The 23,295-nt window shown below is 40.5% G+C and overlaps 1 protein-coding gene across 13 annotated transcripts in view; it reads left to right on the forward strand.

Moving 5' to 3' along the window:
• Positions 1 to 23,295, forward strand: part of FAM13A (family with sequence similarity 13 member A) — a 366,926-nt gene that overhangs the window by 315,941 nt on the left and 27,690 nt on the right. For all 13 annotated transcript variants that reach the window (XM_045079369.1, XM_045079367.1, XM_013058040.2 and 10 more), the window contains 3 exons: positions 5,016 to 5,092; positions 5,482 to 5,524; positions 16,031 to 16,178. In XM_045079369.1, coding sequence (XP_044935304.1) covers positions 5,016 to 5,092; positions 5,482 to 5,524; positions 16,031 to 16,178 — 268 coding nt within the window. The remainder of the gene's footprint in view (positions 1 to 5,015; positions 5,093 to 5,481; positions 5,525 to 16,030; positions 16,179 to 23,295) is intronic.

The following is a 23,295-nucleotide window of genomic DNA, read 5'->3' on the forward strand; positions in this document are numbered from 1 at the left end:
TCAAGCCCTGTGTCAGGTTCCCTGCTCAGTGGGGATTCATTTCTCCCTCTCCCTCCCTCTGCCCCGCAACACACACTCATGTTCTCTTTCTCTCAAATAAATAAATAAAATCTTAAAAAAAAAAAAAACCACAGTGATATGGCAAGATAAACCAAAAGAGGAGGGAATGATGTATAAGAGAAGGGGATCCATTGCAGGATCAATGTTCCTGAGTAATTGATACGGGATGGAGCCTGGAGGAAGGGTGGAGGAGTTTGATTGTAACTTACTTTGATCTACAGATTGTTTCATCAGAAAGTTGAATGGTTTGCCCAACTCTGTGGTTTACATTACACCAAAGGTCTGTCCCTATGTTCTAACCACAACCTACCTCTTCATCTAAGAAAAATAAATACTCTTCTAGCTTTTTAAGCTCACCACATTTTATACATACATCTAGAATTTCTTTCCTTTGCATCGTATTGAATAGGGAAAGAATATGCTGACCACTTTGAATTTTATGTTTGGCCAATTAATGTTTAGCGTTATCATTCAGAAAGAACCTACCTTAGAAATAAAGATAATATTAACAGTGTAGCAAACTACAGTTGGAGCAGTAACCAAAACACAGAAGTCACGATGAGAAGAACCATTGTCTGCTTCACTTTCCCCAGTGCCCAGCAGAGTTCAGCACTCTTCCAAAAAATGTGTGGGGAAAAAAAGGAGCACATGAATGGTTGCCATAGTTTTTAGGGTAACTTGTATAACAAGAAGCCCCAAAACACAATGTCTTGAACACAGTAAATGTTCCTTCTCCCGTAACAAGCTAAAATAGAAGTTGAGGGCCAGAGAGAGAAGTAGAAGACTTGCTCTGTGCCAGGCCATGTTCCTCCCTGTCAACTTCAAGCAACTTCCAATGAATGATGGTGGTTTTATCTCCTGTCCCACTCACAGAAGGAGAGTGTGAGTGTTGAGGAATGTGCCTGCTGGGGTAGCTTGTTTGGCCAGACCTAGAAGACACACATATTGCATTGTGCATCCTGTTGAAGAGTTAGTCACATGGCCATATCTCACCGCCAGAGAGACTGGCGAAAGCATTGCTACTGGGCATGTGGCTACTTCATTTCTGTGGAAGGAAGATAGATTTCAGTGGATAGCTAGCAAGCTCTTTTATCCGCATCCTTGTATTGTATCAGTAGTTCTTTTCAAATATGGATTAAGTTACACAGTTGTTTTAAGCAGTAAAACATAAAATGTATGAAAAGGTATAAAAAGAAACTCATATGCACATTACACCTTTGTAATGAGAGTGTATCAAATATTCTCCTTCTCTTAGAGCTCAAGGTTAGAATAATGAACCTGTTTTGACTAGCAGTGTTCTCTGAGCCTTCAGACTGAGCTGTTTGTATATGGAGGGAAAACATTTTTTTTTTCAGTGTCCTCTATAAAGGCTTTGTCAGCATTTTACGGTTTTAGAAGACAAATTTGTTTTTGCTCCAAGTGTTTTCAAGGGCTTCAGTGGTCAAACAGGTTTTGAGCCCAGCTTTCAATGCCTCAATAGAGAGGGGGCCACGGGGAACAATTGAAAATAAATTCCACAGTCTAAAGCTAATTTTTTCAAGGATTTTGCTCTTTTTAGATTTGAGGTTATTTTTATAGTTGAGGAGGGTGGTTCTTAAAATTCAGTTCCTTCTGACACCCAAAAACTGTCCAAATAAATTCTGTCATAGCACATCTGTGTGTTTTGAAAGTCACTGGTAAGACTTAAATAAAGCAAGCTTTATCTGTTTTCTTTTTCCATGCAATTCAAGAAGCAGTTACATTAAATTATTCTTAAAAAGTCATAATCTGTTCTTTGCTATTTCTTAAAATTACCTATTAAAAAGATCCTGAGTTTAGAAGATCAGTTAAAGTAAAAATCAATGCAATAACACATTTTTATAAGTTTTATTACTTTAACCTTTCATAAATGCAAACATTAATAAGCTACTGTTTTACCACACCTAGAGAAGTGTTTGGGACATAAAACAGTTCGAAACTTCCAAAAGACATTGAGTCTGTGTTTTCCACTAAGACAAGTACTATTACAGCTGCAGAACATTTGAGAGTCCAGTAGCATACTTCCCATACAGTGGAAGCCTCTGCGTTTCAGCTGTTCTTTTGACTTGTGCATTCCATTTTTCCCTTCTCCCATCTCAGTGAAGTGGGGGGAGTTGCTGATCTCTTTGTCTTAATCTTCCCTCCCTAAACTTTAGGCAAAGAATGGAAGTTAGAATTTATCACTTGTTTTCCCCTAGTGGAAATGAATGGTACTTCTGTTACTGTATTCAGAGACCTTTACTACACTTGTTTCATTCCGGAGAAAAATGAGATAGGCTGACAGTTGTAACACGTTCTTGATATGTTCCTGTGTCCAAAAGGTATAGGGACAACTGCCTTAGCGAAGGAACACTGTGTGCTTGCCTACCGCGTTAGTGAGAGCAGCTTATGAATATTCAGTAGTCTCCAATGTGTGGACAACATGAAAATTGGAATTACTGTAAAGCCTTAGAGAGGAATATGGAACAATATTGAAAGTCATCCTTTGTCTATTACATCCATAGAAAACAGATCCTTGGGGAATTCTTAAACATAGGGATCAAACATTTTTTTAAAAAGTGGGTGGGGGAGGGACGCCTGGGTGGCTCAGTTGGTTAAGCAGCTGCCTTCGGCTCAGGTCATGATCCCGGCGTCCTGGGATCGAGTCCTACATCGGGCTCCTTGCTCCACGGGGAGCCTGCTTCTCCCTCTGACTCTGCCTGCCACTCTGTCTGCCTGTGCTCGCTCTCGCTCTCTCTCTCTGACTAAATAAATTTAAAAAAAATAATAAGAATTAATTAAATAAATAAATAAATAAGTGGGTGGGGGAGGAAGTCCAAGTTACTGCTTACTAGTTTTAACCCTGGACATCAGCCAGACTTTCTCACATTTTACAACTGCTTTTTGCAAAGTCTTCCACTGTATAACATAACTGTCTTTTTTCTATAATTCTCAGAACCTATAAGCATTTATATCTTGGTTCTTTTTGTATAGGGAAAAAATTTTACTGAAATATCTTAGTTTATATAATACTACTGTGGTTTACTTTCTCTTTCCTCTTTCTGAATATTTCCTAGCCTCAAGGTGAAGATTTTTATTTATTCTGAAGTAGTCATTTGCATATAATTAATTATGTATTTCATTGACACTGTTTTAAAACGATCTGAGGGTAGAGGGTTATGCTTCCCTAGGAATTCAGGTTTCAGAGCTTTAGAAAAAAACTAATGCTATTGCACTAGATCTTACACTAAAGTTTTTGATAATCTATTGAAGATCACCAGTGAGAACAAACACAGATTCTTTGTCATAGCCATAACCCCCTTTATCAGGAAGATCACATTCAGGTAATAAGAGCAATTATGCCAGTTTAAGGAGGGCCATTCAGAGAGGCCTCTTCTAACTCAAACTTTAGAGTTATAAAAATGTAAATAAAATTAAATGTCATAATTTTTATTTCTCAGATCCATTCTAAAATGAACTGTGTAAATTATCTAAGTGTGTAAATTGATGTTTAGTAATGGCAGACACAGACGCTATCTGGAGCATCGCCTTATCTGGAGAAATAGTAGTAAAATATCCTTTAAATGTACCAGGTATTATTCATGTTCTTTACGTGCATTATTTCCTTTAATCTTCAAGGTCACCTATGTAATTATGTTTATTTTGCCATCTCCAGTTTCCAGATGTGGACACTGAGGGTCAAATAGGTTCATACAGTTGGTAAATGATAGAGGTAGGATTCAAACCCAACATCCAACTCCAGAGGCACCATTCTATGATGCTGTGCTCTGTCTCCCTTTGTTTCTACTGTCTGTTGGAGCCCAGGGTTTTAAACTTCCAGAATTCCAGATCAGTTAGCCAAACCAACATAAATGGAAAACAATTCATTCATCTACCAAGCCAAAGATTAGTTTTCTACTCTAATTATGTGTTTATTTTGTGAGGATTTTTATATATGTCAACTTCACAGGAATATTGTGAACCTTAATCAGATTTACTTTGTAAAAGGTTTTTCACAATGGGAGGTTATAAATATGTAGATGAACACATGTTGCTTCTATATGTGTCATTCTGATGACATAGAATAGGTTGGTTGTACTTAATGTCCTTTTAAAGCAGGTATGAATCTTTGAGTTAAGTGAAAATTGGGTTCAGATCTCTAAGGCAGCTCTTTTTTTTTAGTTTACTGAATATAAATGAGCTCTTGTTTACTTTTTTGTAATATTCCTTCATGGGGTTGGCTTACTTATGTTGTGCTCAGTCACCTGAATTATATTCAGAAAGCATTGGCCATGTCAAAAAAACCTTACAGGTTTGCCTCCTGATAAATGTTAAGCTCTCTTGGTGAGCCTGAAATACACACTATTCAAAGTAAGTTTCCTGTTTATATTTTTTCCATCCTAGCAAATAACACAAGGACTAATGTTAAATATCACAGAAAGAAAGGTTCTTATGTTAACACCATTTCTATTCATGGATAATGAGCAGTTTGGGTACAAGCTATATGTTATCCCACATTATATTAGCAGTTTATCCTGAAAATATGTTAAATGAGCAATGAATGTTCCATTGGTTTCAGAGAGGATTCAAGGTCAGATTCCTCAGTTCTAATTCTAATTTTACCCTAATGTTCTGACAGTCTGGGTTTTGCTATGTTTAGCTGTAAGACTTGGATGATACCTAACAAGGACATTATAGGATACAACGATGGTTTCCACAATGGTATCAGATATCTTCATTAAAGGAATGATAAAATTCACCATCCAATTCTATGCAAACAGCACATATGAAACTTTCCTGATTTTACTAGTTTTAACAAAGATAGAAATATGAGAACTAGAATTCATTCATATCTGTATATTATCTGATTTTTCTATTTTAAATAAAGGAGGATGAGGATCTGCTATTGCTTCTTTTTTACCATTCCTATTGGGTAACCATGATTTGTTTTATTACAGAATATGGAAAGCCTCAATTCCACACCTTCTCATGAGAGGGCTGGACCTGACAATGTTGAACTGATGTCTGATGAAAGGTAATTTTAGTGTTTTCTCTTCACATTGCTTATTAAGAGCATGAATAGCTTGCTTTTTTTTCTCACTTAATGCAATGTGCATTTCAAGAACTAGAAAGAATTAAAGGTCTGTATGTTTACCAATAGTATTTTATAGCAAGGAAAATGCTTAGAATAGAAAATCTGCCGTGGTGCTGTTCAAGACAAATAACCCTACTCATGGTTGTGTTTCTAGTTTTGTTTTATTTTGACTTTTTATTCTCTTTTGTTTAAATTTTACAAGAATTTAATTTAGAGACATTCAGCCTACTTTTTTTTAAAGTAAATGAAATCATAATTTCACTGGATGAAAAGCATTGTTCAAAAACTGACATTTTATGATATTTTGTTGTTGTTGCTGTTGTTTATAGTAAAGAAGATGAAAAAGACGGCAGACATACCCAGCATTTTGAGGTGAGTAGCTGACAAAATTGTGATTGTAATGGGGCTCTCCGTACCTTCCTGAGAGCAAACGTGAAGCACTATTAGCCTGTCGATACGGGATAATGAGATTGACAGACTGTGCTTGGTCAGAAAGGCAAGTGCTGAAATGTAAAGATTCCTTGAGAAATCATATTCTTTTTGCTTTTAAATTCCTTTATTTTGCTTGCAAAGAGAAACTTCAGTATGGTGGAGATTTCCTTTTAGATTATCCATAAAACAAAACAAAAAGCTGTGATCTTCCATGTTTTTATGCATTTTTAAGTGATTGAAATAAATAAACAATAAATTTAGTGGATCTGTCACTGAGATTTATCTCATTAATTTTCAAATTAAGATAGACTCAGTGTGAGTTATTAAACCCCATTTGTTTTCTGAGTTTTGTCTCATTTTAAGTAAACCATGGCAAAAAAATATCTAACTCTTTTATGCTGTCTGTATCTTAAAATTCTGGTTATTTCCTGTCTTCCTCGTTCTCTGAGAGCATCACCGTGCTGACCCATGTGATTTCCCCGTTCCCAACTCTGGCTTTCATTCGGTGTGCTCAACCCCATTTTTCATTCACATATGTGTATATAATCTACGTCCAGATGCCTCCAACTCCACTTTCAGTATTTTTATCAGTTTTTCCCTTGGGCAAGATTTAAAGCTTTTTTCAGCCTGTTCTTGAATTCTGACCCTTGAAATAAGAGTAATATATAGAACTGTCCCTCTAACCCAGTGATTCCTAATCTTTATTGGACATCGTCCTAATGCACTGATGGAGTTAGTAGCATCTAGTGAGTCCTGCCCTGCACGTGTACTGGGCTAGGAGCTACAAGTCAGTAACAGCGGCAGTCCCTACCCCTCTTGGAATTCTATAATCCAAGAGGTTAAGCATCTAAAAGCTGTGGACTCTCTTCTTAGAAAAACACACACTTGTGTACAATTTGGCATAAAATTGCTGGAAATGAATCGCCACCTCCCCGCCGCTCCCTGCCAGTGCTGTGGATTCATCCTGTCCCCTCTCTTCAGTTTTTGTTCTGTCAACTTCTTCAGCCTCACCAGGTAATAGGAGGAGAATGCTTCCTCCTTCTGACTTCACAGCTGCCGAGCCTCTCTCTTCTTTCATCTCTTTTTCCCCACTCCTTTAGTTTCCTTCTTTGGGACCCAGGCGGCCAGCTGGCATTTTTTCCCTGACACCAGGTACCTGTTTTCAGAGCACAGCCTCCCCCATGATAAGCGTTGCTTTAGTCTCCTTCTTGTTGCATCCTTCTCTGCTCTTTTCCTCTGCTCGCAGCAAGCACTTACTCATCGCGCCATTGAACGTGACTTTAAAGAAGATTGCCTTGCCAGCCTCCCAGAGCAGTGCTCTCAGTTCCTCCCTTTTACGCCTGTGCTCCTTTATGAGATCAAAGGGTAAAGAGCAACCTTTGTGGATAGACGCCATAACATTAACTCATAAATTCCAAGCGGCTGATTTAGCCAAGTGGCTAAACCCGTGCTGAACTCAGTTTGCCTCGGTATGTTGGTGGACAGCTCCCATGGCAGTGGATGAATCATGGGGAAACAAATCTCAAATCCCACTTGCATGTGCCAGGTCCTATTCTTACATGTGTCAGCCATGTGCAGATGCCAGTCAGCACCCAGCCCACTGCCGCCACCCCGTAAGCATTCACTATTAATAATCGTGGTTGTCATCATACGTTCAGCTAGGAGCTAAATTTAGGCAGTGAGTTAAATCCAGCCTGAGCTCTCCATGTCACCTTTCTTTTACAACTGCCCCAAAGGAGAAAAACAGGACATCACTCCACAAGATTGGGGTGATGCTTCAACTCTGAAAAACATGCGTTTCTTTCATGGAAGGAAATAGATGTTTGATTATTAGTGACGGACTGTGAAAAGATCAGTTTTCCATTTTTAAAGCCCTTTCCCTTGTTTACAGTGTGATGTCATTGTTTACTGTTGAATATGTGTAGCCCTTTCTAGAACTTAATTTTTTTTAAGATTTTATTTATTTATTTGACAGAGAGAAATCACAAGTAGGCAGAGAGGCAAGCAGAGAGAGAAGAAGGGAAACAGGCCCCCCGCTGAGCAGAGAGCCCGATGCGGGACTCGATCCCAGGACCCTGAGATCATGACCTGAGCCGAAGGCAGTGGCTTAACCCACTGAGCCACCCAGGCGCCCTCTAGAACTTATTGAACAACCTAAATAGTTAATCTAGTGTTCTGGCAATGCCACAATAATTCCTAAATGTCAGAGATGAAAAGTAAGTCTAGACTTGGGTTATCCCTCCTAGAATTCTGCCTAATCGGTATTTTATTTCACGTCTCCTATGGCACCAGATTGAGAAGCCAGCGTTTACGTGCTCACCACAGATGGCTCTTTCCAGTGTCATTTTCCATAAAGACAGTTGGTCCTCATTAATACCATCCTTTAAAATTTTCCTTATATGCTCTTAGATTCATGTAAGATTAAGGCCACAGATGCCAACTATTGAGGAAAAGTGGTCTTTCTTCTTTTGACTAGCATTCCCATGAGAATGTGAAACATTAAACCCAGTCTCAGAGATGCTCCTTAGAGGGAAACACAGACAGAGAGAGGCAGGTCATAGAATCTGTGGCTCAAACGCAAATGCAGGCACAACTGCGACTTTATTTCTGAAATAAGCATTTTGCGGCCATAGATATGTTTTCGTTTGAATGCATGTGTTGAAAAGTGAACATGGGTTTATCCCTTTGTTGCACATCTTTTTAATTTTTTAATCACCTAATGGGAAATCTGCCTGAGATCTCAGATGGCCATTGGAAAAAAGTTAAGAATCCCTTAGAATGCCAAAACTTAAAAACTATCATTTCTGTGGGTAGGTTTTCAAAAGGTGGGCATTTTATTTTTTTTATTAACATATTATGTATTATTTGCCCCAGGGGTACAGATTTGTGAATCAGCAGTCTTATACATTTCATAGCACTCAGCATAGCACATACTCTTCCCAATGTCCATAACCCAACCACCCTATCCCTACCCCCCACCCCCAGCAACCCTCAGTTTGTTTCCTGAGATTAAGATTCACTTATGGTTTGTCTCCTTCCTGATCCCATCTTGTTTCATTCCCCCCCCCACCTCTCAAATTCCTCATATCAGGGACATCATATGCTAATTGTCTTTCTCTGATTGACTTATTTTGCTTAGCATAACACCCTCTAGTTCCATCCATGTCATTGCAAAATGTAAGATTTCATTTCTTTTGATGGCTGCATAGTATTCATATATATATATATATATATATATATATATATATATATATATGACATCTTCTTTACACATTCATCTGTTGATGAACATCTAGACTCTTTCCATAGTTTGACTATTGTGGGCATTGCTGCTATAAACATTGGGGTGCAGGTGTCCCTTTGGATCACTACGTATGTATCTTTAGGGTAAATGCCCAGTAGTGCAATTGCTGGGTCGTAGGGTAGCTCTATTTTCAACTTTTTGAGGAATCTCCATGCTGTTTTCCAGAGTGGCTGCACCAGCTTGCATTCCCACCAACAGTGTAGGAGGGTTCCCCTTTCTCCTCATCTTTGCCAACATCTGTCATTTCCTGACTTGTTGATTTTAGCCATTCTGACTGGTGTGAGGTGGTGTCTCACTGTGGTTTTGATTTGTATTTCCCTGATGCTGAGTGATGTTGAGCACTTTTTCATGTGTCTGTTTGCCATCTGGATGTCTTCTTTGCAGAAATGTTTGTTCATGTCCTCTGCCCATTTCTTGATTGAATTACTTTTTTTTTTTAGGTGTTGAGTTTGATAAATTCTTTATAGATTTTTGGTATTAGCCTTTATCTGATATGTCATTTATTTGACATGTCATTTGTGAATACCTTCTCCCATCCTGTCAGTTGTCTTTTGGTTTTGTTGACTGTTTTAAAGGGGGGACATTTTAATAAAATGACCCTTTTGGGCTGTATGAAATGAGCTAGTGTAAGGAATAACCTAGTGTACTATTCCCTGAACATGTTGGAGTCCAGTCATTGTTCTTTTGCTTCTTTTTAAACTCGGTGAATTTCTGGAAGTATCCAGAAGAAAGGTCGTCCTTAAAACTAACAATTTCTAGATTTCAAAAGATATCACTGAAAATACAGATTTTTAAAGTTCTATTTACAATAGAGCTTAAATCTTATGCTTCAGTTTGATTCCTTCTGATAAGTTATTTTGTATTGTGGAAATATTTCATGCCTCTGTATGAAATCCAGAACATTTAAACTGTAACCTTATATCTAATCTTTTTATCAAGAAAGCAAAACCTATAAGAACTATTGAGTGCTTAGAAGGGTATTACCTTATCTGGTAGAGGTCATTTTATGTCAGAAGTATAAGGCTAATGAAGTGTTAAATTCTTTTGCAATATTTTTACATTCTTTATGCTTTCTAAGCCTACTGCTTAGAAGAGCTTAGAAGCATACCTTTGATAACAAATAAGACATTCATAATAAACAAAAGACCATTTCCCTTTTCTATCCTGCTTCGAAACAAAAGTAAAAGAAGGGAGAGAGAGAAAGAAGACAAGGCTTTCTAATCAAGACTGAGCATTGATATTAATCATGAAACATCTTAAGGCTTTTATTTGCCTTGAGCAGGTTTGAGGTAAATTCTGAAATATCCTGTCAACAAGTATTTATGAAATGAATCACTGTGTTACTGCAACCTCGCTGAGTTCCATGGAAGCATTAGGATTTTGTTACTGGTTTTAATGTTAGAACCAGAATAATTTAAAAGCTCTGTTTGTTTGGATTCACTTCCCATTTCATCCAGTCTCTAAAGGCTACTGATGCTTTGGAATTCCCATGAATTTTGGAACTCTGTTATGTCCATTTTCCTCTGTTGTCAGGCCAAACAGTAAATGTTTATGGTTCCATGTGGTTCTTGTATTAACACTGTGTGGTTCCTTCCTGTGCAAACTGCATTACACAGTGCACTCCCTGGTATCGCTCCCGGCTCTGCTACTCTCCTAGGCTCCTTCTTTATATCCTGTGCAGGGAGGGGGAAGAGAAGGAGCAAAAATTCACCAACTATTTGAATTTCGATAGGAGCAAGATCAATGAAGTCTGACGATTGGAAAAGCCAGGTCCAGTTAGACAGGGGGGACAGGTCTTGACAAAAATCAGGTTAATAATCTAATAGTGTTTCCTTGACCTGAACACAGGCTGTCACCTGAAGCCCCAGGCAGGGTGAGCTCTCTGAGTATTTGCTTCCTAGCAGCCTGCTTTTTTCTGTTACAACACTTGTATGTTCAATGTCTTCCTTCCACACCTTGTTAATTCCTGTAATCCTATGTGTCCAATAAACACTTGCAGAGGAATGAATGTGGAAGGGAGGTACCCAATAATTGGAAATTGCATTTTTTTTTCACAACTACTATGGGCTAGCCATTGTTAGACATGTTTTTCATTTAATCTTCATAACAACTCTATGAAGTCTTACACTTACATGACAGAAAAAAAGCTTCAAAGAAAGAATGCCAAGAACAGAGAGGTTTTCACTGAAGATCTTGCAGCTGACCAGCTGGTATTGAAACTCTGATTTGAAAACCCATCCCCTATCTGCCGTACTACATTGTCTCTCCTGAGAGCTGAGAATATGCAGTGTGTTTCCGTATGGTACATTTTCGACGGGGGTCTGGTGTGTGACCTCGTGGCCCAGGGATCTCTGAGCTGAAAACTGTGAAATTGCAGTAGTCCCCTGTTATCTGTGGTTTTACTTTCTGAGATCTTAGTTACCCACAGTCAACCCTGGTCCAGAAGCAGATAATTGTCCTTCTGACCTACCACCCGAAGGTCACCATAGCCCCGTGCTGCGTCCCGATCATCACCCTCATTTCATCTCCTCCTGTTGGTATTTCATCATCTCACATCATCACAAGAAGCAGAAAGGCAAGAGAGAGAGAGACCACTTTCACACAACATCTATTACAGTATCATTGTTCTGTTTATTAGTAGCTACTGTTTATCTCACTATGCCTAACTTATTGGTTAAACTTTATCATAGGTGCGTATGTATAGGAAAAAGCCGAGTGTCTCTAGGGTTCTTCCCTCTCCTCAGTTTCTGGCATCTACCAGGCATCTTGGAATGTAACCCCCCAGAGAAGGGGGACTGCTGTAATTCATTTACTCTGCATTTTCCCTGAAGACATAAAACATGTAAACAACAAAAATTGAAACCAGAAATATTTTGGTACTTGAGAATGTCTTTGACATTTAAACATGAACCATCTAGGAGGAGCAATAGACAAGGACAGTGCCATAGGATGAGCACGAGGACAAAGGGTGGGACAATCTGGAGAGGTGGCCCATCCCATCTAAGCTAACAACTGTTTGAGGGAAGAGTAGTTTCCATGCTGATGTATTGCTTCAGACCCTGAACAGCTTCACCGTGGGTGGCCATGGCAGCAGGAGCCCTAGCTCCCATATGTGCAGAAACCCTGGGCCCACACCAGCAGCCCACTGTGCATCCCCAGGAATGGCAACCACGTCAGGTGCTGGTGAGACCAGTGAGGCCAGAAATTCGGAACCAGGCCTACAGGAGCAGCAGGCCAGTGAAAGAGCAACCCCAGGGACTGATCACAGCACAGCAGGACAGAGGTGGGCATGTGGACACGCTGGCAAGTGCTGTGCCACGCGTGTCTGTGCTGTGCAAGCTGGTGCGGTTTATGTAGGAGAGACCCTTCCCCTGCTGTGTGGGAAATCAGGCCAGAAAAGTCCAGAAGCTTGTGTAGGTTAACATAGGTCTACAATGTGAGTGATACCCTGTTCTATGTGGCACATCCTAAACACCCTTACACAGTGACTCCAGACACACTGATCTCTTTGCTGTTCCTTAAACACAATGACCATGCCTCAGGGCCTTTGCATTTGCTTTCCTTCTTCCTGGAATGCTCTTCCCATGGAAGGTTCACTCCCACATTTCCTTCTTACCTCTGCTTATATGTCACCTCATAAGAAAGGCCTTTCCTGACCACTGGATAGAAAATAGCAAACCATGACCCCCACCTCCATCACCTCTCTTACTCTGCTTTAGTTTTATCCATAGTCCCTGCCACTACCTGACATTTTGTTCTTTGCTTACTGTCACTTCCTATAAGATTTGTTAGGACAGACTTTATTGTCTCCTCTGAAGTATCCCCAGTGTTTAGAAAATTGTCTGGCATGTGGTAGGTATGCAAAAATCATTAGCTGAATTAATGAGTAAATATTATCTTTGTATCTCTTGCACACAGTGGCCCTATAATAAGTATATATCGTGTGATATATATTATTATTGAATAGACTGATAGAGTTCTGACCTGATTCTCTTCGTTAGAATAAGAGGATCTTAGGGGTTGTCTGTTCCAGCCTCCTACCCAGGGCAGTAATGTCTCCCTCTCCCGCATGCCCGACTCGCCGACTTCATCTCAGCACTGTGAGGGGCAGCTCACTAATTCACAAGGTCGTCCATTGTTTATTGCACCCCAATCAACTGTTCTTAGAACCCCACTGGGCATTCTTGAGCCTTTTCCACAGAATTTCAGCTCTTTCAGTGTAAGGAGCTTGTGTGGCTCACAGAGCCCAGCACAGAGGAGTTGCGCCAACCCATGTTGTCGAAGAAATGAAGACATCTCTGCATTTTGGAGGGTAAAAAATTAATTTTCTGATTTTAGCTTTCTTTAAAATGGATACTAATTCCGATGCAGAAAAAATTTTGTAACCTTGATTTCCTTTGTAATGGGTCTAATACAGATGTAGCAATCATGAACAGTACACGTTTTTACATGTGTGTTTGTATGTATGTGAGTTTCAGTATTTTACATGTGACATGTCAAGCACCACAGGTCTCTGAGTACCCTGAGTGGACACAGGCATGGCAGGAAGCAAAGCCAGTGTCTGGCATTGGGAAGGGACACAGGCTGCCTACAGAACCCAATGCTTAGGCTTATAGGTCTTCCCACCAGCATTCACTCCCATCTGTAAGGCTTCAGCCTGGAAAACACGTTTCACCATTGTTACTCTGTTTCCTTCCATGGCTTTCCCTTATCAACCCCAGGCTAAAATCCAGACTTAGCCGAGCACGCAAGGCCTTTCTCAGTCCAGTGAGCTCGGTCCAGTGAGTTCACCCTACACCCTCATCACCTGCCATCCCTCTGTCCTGTGCTCCCCTGCTGTGACCAGCGAACCCCAGGGGGCCTGTCTCTGCACCTGTTCCTCCTCCTCAACCCCTCTCACCCACACTGCCCCCAAAACAGAATTGCTGTTGCTGACTCATGATGAGAATCCCCAGTGGCTTCTTTTCTCATCCTGCGCTGAGAACTCCCCTCCTCCAGGTAGCATGGTTCACCTTGAATGGCTATGAAACATGTCTCATCTCCAGCACCTCTCTCTGGTATTTGGAGATGTGCCAGTGCTTTCCTCATCTTCCCATGGTGCCTAGAAATGATGAAGAGACCGAGGGCCTCCTCTGTGTGTACCTTACGCTCCAGGCACTGTGCTAATGGCCTTGCATGCCTTTTCCTAGCTCTTCAAAAGAACCTTGCTATATTGGAATTGTTCATGCCCATTTCCCAGACTAAGAAATGGAGGCTCAGCGAAGTGCAGCAGCTCAGCCAGAGCGCCAAACACAGCAACTGTCAGCCATGCTGGTCCGCTTGTCCGCAAGACCCGCAAACGTCCCCGTGTAGTGCAGTGCCGGAGGCCAGCACACGCTCCTCGGGAATGTGTGCTTGCATCATGGAATCATATTTCTTATAGTCTTCCTGTTTGTATGTCTCTAAGTGGAATGAGTGTTAGAAATCTTTACTAAGAAGATGTTTATTTGCTGCATGCATATTCTAACACACGCACGCATGCACTCTACGTGACTTCAAAGTTATTAATGAGCTGAGGTCCGGATTTTGTCATTCCGCCCTGGTCCACTTAGGCTTCAGCTCAAGGAACAAATAACTCTTACAGCATAAATGCATAATCTGGTTTTCACCCAATAGACAAGCGGCATTTTGAAAGTGTCTTAAAACCCCGGATTTACCTGACGATTCCATCTGACTTTAGTAGCTCATCAGAAACTGATGGATGGTATTTCATTTTATTCCCAATGTGGTGAAGAAAATAGCGGTCCTCATGTATCATTTTATGGAAATATAATAGTAAAAGCCCCTAGAATATTCCCTGGTGATATCAAAGTGAGTTGAACAGCTACTAAAAGTAGCTGGTAGTCTTAACAGTGCTTATTTTAAGCAGAAGAACATTTCTCATGCATTAATGGAATCATTTATGATTTCCACATGTTTGGGTTCTTTTTTTTCTTTTATTATATTTGCTAAAATGAATTTCCAGTTATTCTCCAAGAAAATCTTTTGTACAAATCTGTGCTACTTGAGAAGAATATTTGTAAGTAAATACTTGTGTTTATAATCTTAGGAGAGAAGGGAAAGTGACAGTGGCTGGGTTTATAAGATGCCAAAAGAGCAAAGAAAAAATGAACGAATTTCAATGCGAATTTTGTTTGCATAAAATCACGTAGCTAAAATAGCAGCCTTTAGGAGAGAGTTTTCCCCTCCCCCAGATAGCCCTGCCTAGGAGTAGGTGCCCCCAAGGAGCAAAACCAAGTGTAGCTGAATATTTAATATTCAGGCTGGATAAATAGTACGAAAACAAGTGACAGTTGGATATTTGTAAGATATAAATTATGCATTGCTGACTTGCCAGTTCTTGGCTTTTTTACTCTTTAAAAAAAAAAAAAAAAAAAAAAAAAACCGCTCCCTATGTAATTTTGGCTTACTTCCATAATCTGTCTTCCTTAAGGCTAGCCCAGATGAGCCGCCAAACCCCTGTGCTGTTTGAATTTGCGCAACAATGCTTTAATACCCAGAGCTCCTCCATAAATAGTCTGTCCTCCCCACACTTCGGGTGAAAACAACCACAGGAAATCTGGGAACGCGCAGCTAGCCCCGCTTAATTGATCTAAGCCTCTGCCGGGGCCAACAGGAGAGCGTCCGTGTACACAGCCTCTGGGCCTTGCTGGACTGTTTACCTAAGGAGCAAAGAAGTCTGCAGGCTGGAGACACCATGTTGCTTCTCCAGCCTTAGCAACAGCAGTCGCGGGATTTTGTTGTTTACGGTCTGCAGAGCCCTACTCCTTTAAGGAAACACAAACTCCTTTCCCTCCTTCCCGGCCCCAATCAGTCACCATCAAGACCGTCAGCTGCCTGCAGTTACCAGGAGCAGCGGCTCTGGGAAACCCTCCTGCCTTTCTCGCAGAAGAAAAGTTAAAGGAGCACAGAGGGACGGTGGCGATTTGCATGCCAGTGGCCAGCTAGCATCCAGGGGCATCAGGCTATGATTTTGGTTTCTGTACTGGGTGCAGCCGCTGCCACAGCCTGGGAGGTTTCCCCCAGAAAGAGTGGACTTGCTGCAGACGTCTGTGGGTGTTGGTGAGCCGTAGCTCCTCAGAGACATTGTGCTGTCATTACAGACCCCCGCGATGAAGATCCAGGAGCACCCCGGCGTACCTGACTCCAAACTGCAGAGGACTCCAGATGCCGACGACCAGCGGGAGAGCTTCGTCTCCCAAGTGCCTGAGCTCGACCTGACTGCATTGTGTGATGACAAGAGCTGGGAAGGTAGGGCCATCGGCTGTTTGGATGATTTCATATCGGAAAAGCGTATATAAAGTAGCCTAAATGAGAGGGGCGTCACCACATGGATGTATGAAAGCAGAGGGTGTAGGACTAACTGCATTCCTAAATGACTGCAGATCCTTTCCCTGGTATGGGAATGTGTCTCATTAAATGTTGCCGGGAGTCACTGCAATCTAAGAAAGAAAATGTGCTTGCCCTCTATTGTAGTGTCACCTTGCAGTCTTCTTTATTTCTTAACTCCCCAGGAGTGCCGCTACCTGTGTGTTTCCCCTCTGGTAGCACCGAGCACAGGACTGAGCAAGCCGTGCACATTTAGGACTTCGGCTGGGAGCCGCTACATGCCAACCCCCTGCCTCCTTCATTAAATCTCCCTCCCATTTTTTCAAGAAAGATTCAGTTTGCTTTGCTTTTGTGATTGTCTTTATGGACAGAATTTTTTAAAAGCCGTGTTAGCCAGCATCAGGGATTTGTCATCAAAGAGAAAACTGTATAAAAAAAAGTGCTTCCAATGGAAAGCCTGCAATAATGCAGTGTTGAAGGCTGGTTTTCCTAGAGATTTTTGGCAAAAGGTTAAAAATGGACTTGTGAGGAAGAAGAGGGTATCCTCATCTTGTCAAAACTGCATTTCAGGAAGGTGCTGGCAGCGGTGCCGTCAAGCCGCACTTCCTTCCTTATCCATGTGTCTGCATCCAGACCTGTGTCAACGTGTATCCAGAATGCACGCCCGGCTGCCTCTGTACGATGGGTGTGTTTGGAGGCTACAAAGAGGGAGAAATTGTGTGCCTGGTTTCAGAATAGCAGCACGACTTAACACGACCACACAGAGAATCACAGCTACAGGAAATCAGTCCCTTTCCGAAGCGCCTGGATTTCCTTGTGTTCTCCCTCAACCCTCTTTAAACCAGAAAGTACTTGTGATAGTGAATTTAGATGAAGGAGCAAAAGACGATCTAAACAGACACAAGGTGAAAAATAGTAATCCTTCTATGCTCTTGCACCCAGGGCTTGGTGCAGCAAAAACAAGCTGGTTTTTTTGTGTTTTTTTGTTTTGTTTTGTTTTGTTTTGTTTTTAAATTCTAGTTCTCCCTCTTTGCAATTCAAGAAACATGTTCTAGCCCTTTACCATGTAATTAGGCAGTTGGGTGGGAGATTTTCTCAGACCTTCCCAGCTCATGATATGGTCACTAGAAAAAGATTGCAGGGTGTTTGTTTTGTTTCCTTTTTAATTTCAGTGGTACATCCCTGGGTAGTGTTTTATTGTTCTTCTTTTGTTTTATGCACTTTGGGATATTCAGGTGTGTTTTAAATTCATTAAAAACAAATCCCCACCACCACCAAAAAAAGTCCCATAGTAGCTACTGTGGCCCAATAAACGAAAAAAGCAGTAGTCAAAACAAGTGCTGTATTTGGATTTCAGGAATAACGGTCTCCTCTCATCAGTAACACAAAACTCTAGATAAAAACTAGGATTTTTGGACAGAATTCAAATTAGCCACATTATCTTGGTATATTCAGTAAAGGGGCACGGAGACTCTTCTAGTCCCCCTGAAATGGGCTCAGTTTGATGATTTTTATCTTGATCAGTCATAAATTTGTGAACTCTTCCAGCATACGTGAAGAGGCCAGAATGAAAATTCCCAGGATGGTTGGAAGTTAACTTTCCTTAAAACTGTTTTATTACTTAATGTAAATAACTCTCTTCTAAATGATAATATAATAATAATAATAATAATAATTTGAAGGAACCAACTAGATGGAATTTTAAAAAGCTTATCAGGGAGGAAATACAATAGGCTTGGAAATGCTAATTATGTTATCTATGTAATTTATGAAAGGACTTGTGTTAACTTTTGCCAATTACTGCGTTACTGAACTTGCATATCTTAAAAATCTACACTGATTCATTTCAAGGCCATTTTGATCATTTGGTTACTGCTTTCAGTAGCCCCTTTTTACCATATATTTATTTTAAACATTCATGTGATATTATTATAGTAAGTGCAGTCAAAATAAAGGAATTGTTGCATATAAAGAGTAGTTCAGATGAGAGCTGTAAGTCCAATCGCTAAAATACTACTCTTGTTTTATAGCCTCAATAAGAAACAAACAAGTTTAATGGTAGCTTCGCAGTAAGGAATCCACTTTGCACTAATTTAATCTGTGAAAGTGAAACCAAATATATAAATGGAATTAATAGTTTACGCAAACCTTCTGAGCCAGAATCTGTCTGTAAGTCTCCCTTACCAGTCTCCCAGCCCCCGTGTAGTGTTTGCTGGTCCCCATCCCCACACCTCAGTTCACACTCTCCTATCCAGGCAGAGTGACAGAATGTCAGGTGTGATGGTCCTCAGTGAGTAGTCTGCTGGCGCTAGCCTCAGCCCTGGGTGCTCCCGTGCGGCAGTGACATTCTCTGGCTTCTGGGCCAGAGTGTGTCAAGGCAACAAAAAAAGGAAATGAACCCGATGATTAGATTCCATAGCCTACCTAGAGTGGAATCCTGTCAAAGTGAACGTAGGATCAGAGTCTAATCATGCTGTTTGGCAGATACATAATACATGCTTTTTTCTTTTTTTCTTTCTCTCTGTATGTAGCTATGTACTAGGGCACATTTTTTTGACCTATCTACATCGTATTATTATTTTATTACTGCCACTCTCCAAAATTAAATGAGTACACAAATCAAATGTACTTTTATTTGTTATGTAGAGCCCTTCAGAATTGCATAATTAGAATGTTCCTAATCAGCCAATTCATGTTGATTTGGAAGTATTTGTGGAAGTATTGAGGTTTAAATACTCAGCTGTCCTGGTGAAGTTAAACTTAAAAGAACATTTTTTTTTTTTAAAGATTTTGCTTACTTGACAGAGATCACAAGTAGACAGAGAGGCAGGCAGAGAGAGATAGGGGGAAGCAGTATCCCCGCTGAGCAGAGAGCCCAATGTGGGGTTCGATCCCAGGACCTTGGGATCATGACCTGAGCCAAAGGCAGAAGCTTTAACCCACTGAGCCACCCAGGTGCCCCAAAAGAACATTTTTAAAGGGCTAAAATACTTTATGCTTCTTATTTATTACTTGCTACTTGTCAAAAATAACCTTTAAAAGTCTCTGAAAGAATGATGAAAAAGCAAAGGATCTTAAAGACCTTTTGAATGGATGCTGCCATTATACAGGTAAAAAAGCTGAGGCCTAAAGAAGAAAAATGATGATTCAGGATAATGAAATCTCCTGACTTCCTCTCTGATGCCTCTTTCTCAGCAACGCCAGTTTTGTGTCCTGGCAAGCAGTGGGCCATAATGGCTAAGACCAGGCACATCCTGGGTTCAAATCCCAGCTCTACTACTTTAGCAGCTTTGTGGACAAGTTACTAAATGTGTTACAGTTTTGACCTCAGTTTCTCCATCTTTAAATAGGCATAACAGGGACACCTGGGTGGCTCAGTTGGTTGTACATCTGCCTTCGGTTCAGATCAAGATCTCAGGGTCCTGGGATCGAGTCCCACATTGGGCTTCCTGCTTGGCGAAGAGTCTACTTCTTCTCACTCTGCCTCCTCCCCCTCTGCTCATGCTCTGTCTATCTCAATAAATAAATATTTTTTTAAAATAAAAATAAATAGGCCTAACAACAGACAATAATGAGTAAACAGATATTATAGTATTCACTTAGTAAGCTTGTTGTAAGAATTAAGTGAGCTAGGATTTGCAAAGTGCTTGGCACAGTACAGGCACCTAACAGGCATTACATGAGTGTTAGTTGATGTTATTACTGTCTTCCATAAATGTTTCCAAGTGTAGTTTCAGGAAAAACCAGACTAAGTTGGACTTCTTTGAAACCAGAGCCCAGATCTACCTAATGACAGTGGGTGGCTCTGAACACAGAGAAGGAGTCCATAATTACTGGGTCCTCCATTGCTGCCCAAGGACAGATCTTAACAAATCAACCTCTGTGTGTGTGTGTGTGTGTGAGAGAGAGAGAGAGAGAGAGATTAACTCTAGATTAGGAAATGTCTCATTCAAAAAGACCTCAGCTGGGCCTCTACAGGGACTCCAGTGCCTTGTCAGATTTGGAAGGAATAGCAGACAGGTAACAGAGTCAATTAGTAACTGATTAAGCAACAGTACTTAAATGTGCAGATACACAGATCAAAGTTGACACAAATAGGGGTATTCTCATTAGGAAAGTCCTCAGCTCTAGCCTGTTCCACACATTTTATTAATGACTTGAATGGAGCAATTAAGGACCCACTTATTAAATTTGCAAATAGAGACAAAGCAGATAGAAAGATTAAATTGGGATTGACAAAGCTGACAACTAAGGTTTATTCTAACTCTGAGAGTTTGTTTGCAAGATTAACTGAACAGTTTAATAGTACTACCACTGTTAAGTCTTGGAACACTAAGGAAATTTTAAAGTTTTTTTAAAAAATTTGACAGAGATCACAAGTAGGCAAAGAGGCAGGCCGAGTGGCGGGGGTGGGGAGAAGCAGGCTCCCCACTGGGCAGACAGCCTGATGTGGGGCTCGATCCCAGGACCCTGAGATCATGACCTGAGCCAAAGACAGAGGCTTAACCCACTAAGCCACCCAGGTGCCCCAAGGAAATTTTTATAATGGGATTTCCCTCCCTATATGGGATTTACATCTTCCAGCGTCTGGGATGTGCCCATTCCTCCTCGCCCCACCAAGGATCCACCTTGAAAGACGGCATGATGTTGCGCCAGGGCGTAATGCCTCTAAATAGCATGTAGTTGGAAATGAGAAGTGGAAGACATCAGCTCCTGTAATTCTAGCAGGTTTCTTCAATAAATCATCTTAGTAGCCCATTTTCTTTTGTATAGCAAATGGATCCAGCCGGCCAAGCAGTCTCTCTATTTTCCATAGAGAGACACGCCATATTTATGTTCAGCGTTCTTTGTGACAAGACACACGGCTGAAATCACAGAACTTAAGGAATTCTGGTCTGGATATAAAAACACATTTCTTTTATGTGGTGTTTTAAGATGAAAATCTAATTTGAAACCTCTAATCTTTTCTGTTTTCCGTTTGAATACTTTCCTTGCAATATATTTGTCCATTTCATTGCTCTAGAATTACTGATTAAAATATAAACTATTTTCCAGACTAGGCACTGGGAGTGGTCGGTGAATGCATCCTCGAAACTGAATCTCTAGGTCGGCAGTGCAATTGGGCATACTGTCCGGTAGACACTGCTCTATTCAGTTCTTCCTTTTTTGTCTAGTTGAGTGTCAACTATCAAAACATGAATAGGCCTTGTATTTTTAGATCATTACAAACGAAGAATAGTTGGCATTTTTGATTTAGTTATATTGAACTATATATTATGTGTAATTTTATAAATTATAAGAGCCTTAAATTATAATTCGATAGAAGAAAAGGAAAGAGATCTTGACGTTTACAGCAACATGAATGGGTCTAGAGGGTATTATGCTAAGTGAAATAAGTCAGACTGAGAAAGACAACTATCATGACTTTACTTACATGGAATTTAAGAAACAAACAAATGAACAAGGGGAAAAAAGAGACAAAAAATGGACTCTCACCTACAAGCTGGTGGTTGCCAGAGGGAGGGTGGGGAGATGGGTGATATAGATAAAAGGAAGTAAGAGTGCACTAATCTTGATGAGCACTGAGTAATGCAAGGAATTCTTAAATATTATACACCTGAAACTAATATAACACAGTATATTAATTATATTTCAATAAAAAGTAAATGAATTAATCCATGGAAACTGAGAGAGAGAGAAGAGAAAAATGCAAGCATTTAATGTTGGGTGGGTGAGAAACTTCACTCCTGTTCTACATGCATACTAATGATGCAGCATAACCTTTTACTTTGTTAATTGAAATTCATAATGGTTTACATTTGTCATTTTTTAGTGAATTCATTTATGCTAACTATATCCTTTAAGAGAAATGTCACCCATAAGCTAGAATTCAGCTCGTATTTCGTATATAGCACTGGTGATGTTAAGAAAAGGGCATACTGGGTCTTCTTATCTGTATCATTCAAGTGAGCGGTAGGGAATGAGTCTGTGTTGATGCAAAGGAAATCTGATAAATGGCTCCACAAAGCCGCAAACAAGGGTAACTCTGTTCCATGATTCGTGTTGTATTGTTAATTCAGGATCACGGTACCTTTCTTAATGGAGGTCTGGTTGGAAAATGGTCACAGACACTCTCATTTTGTACGCAGAGGACACAGAACCGAAAAGTGAAAGCTCACTTGTGATATTTCTAAAGAGATATTCTGCTAGGTTCAGACAAATTAAAGGATTTCAGGATCTAAGGTAACACCTTTTCAAACTAAACTGCTATGAGTAGAAATGTCCAACTAGCCAGCACACCCACGTGCCAATACCAACATCAGACTTTGCTTTGCCTGTGCCCTCTGTCCCCCGCACACCACTTGGCCTCCCCCCACTTGTTTTGCTACTTTGCCACTCTGCCCTGAGGTTATTACTGGCTGCCTCTTAACTCTTTCCCTGCCTGGCTCTGTTGATATTAGTCCTTACAGAAAATCCCTGCTGTCTTAAGAATTATCATGAAATTAAAGATACAGTCTGGTCAGTTTCATAGTTCCATTTTCCGTAACTTAGCACTACACTTTTCTTATTTCTCTAGGGATTACTTTCCTCTTACCCTATCCTTCCCTCACTGTTCTTCAGTTTTTTGCATAAAAGAGCTCCTATCTGAGCCCTAATGCTTACGAGGAGCCTTCTGTAAACTTTAGTGCAAATGAGGGGCAACTTCTGGAAACCTCCAGATTTAGCCAGATATGTCTACCAGAATGTTCCCTGCCACTTTTTGAGAGTAGTGGGGGGGGGGGGAATCTGTCTTTAACAATGCTTCCATATTTTTAAAAAATAATTTATATTACCATCTGAGCTCCCAGAGAACTTCATTCTCTTTAAACTATGAGAACCTATGGACCTCATTCCACATAAGGTCAATTTTTGCTTACATTAATATGCTTAACTCCCCTACTGTGGGGTCTTCAAAAATTTCAGATAATCATCCTTGTGATTGGGGCATATGGCATGTACTAAATTGAAGCACTGTCCTTCAAGTCAGGAGATTTCGTTT

The sequence above is a fragment of the Mustela putorius genome, unplaced genomic scaffold, assembly GCF_011764305.1.
Source record: "Mustela putorius furo isolate JIRA1106 unplaced genomic scaffold, ASM1176430v1.1 tig00000382_pilon_pilon_pilon, whole genome shotgun sequence".
Lineage (NCBI taxonomy): Eukaryota > Metazoa > Chordata > Mammalia > Carnivora > Mustelidae > Mustela > Mustela putorius.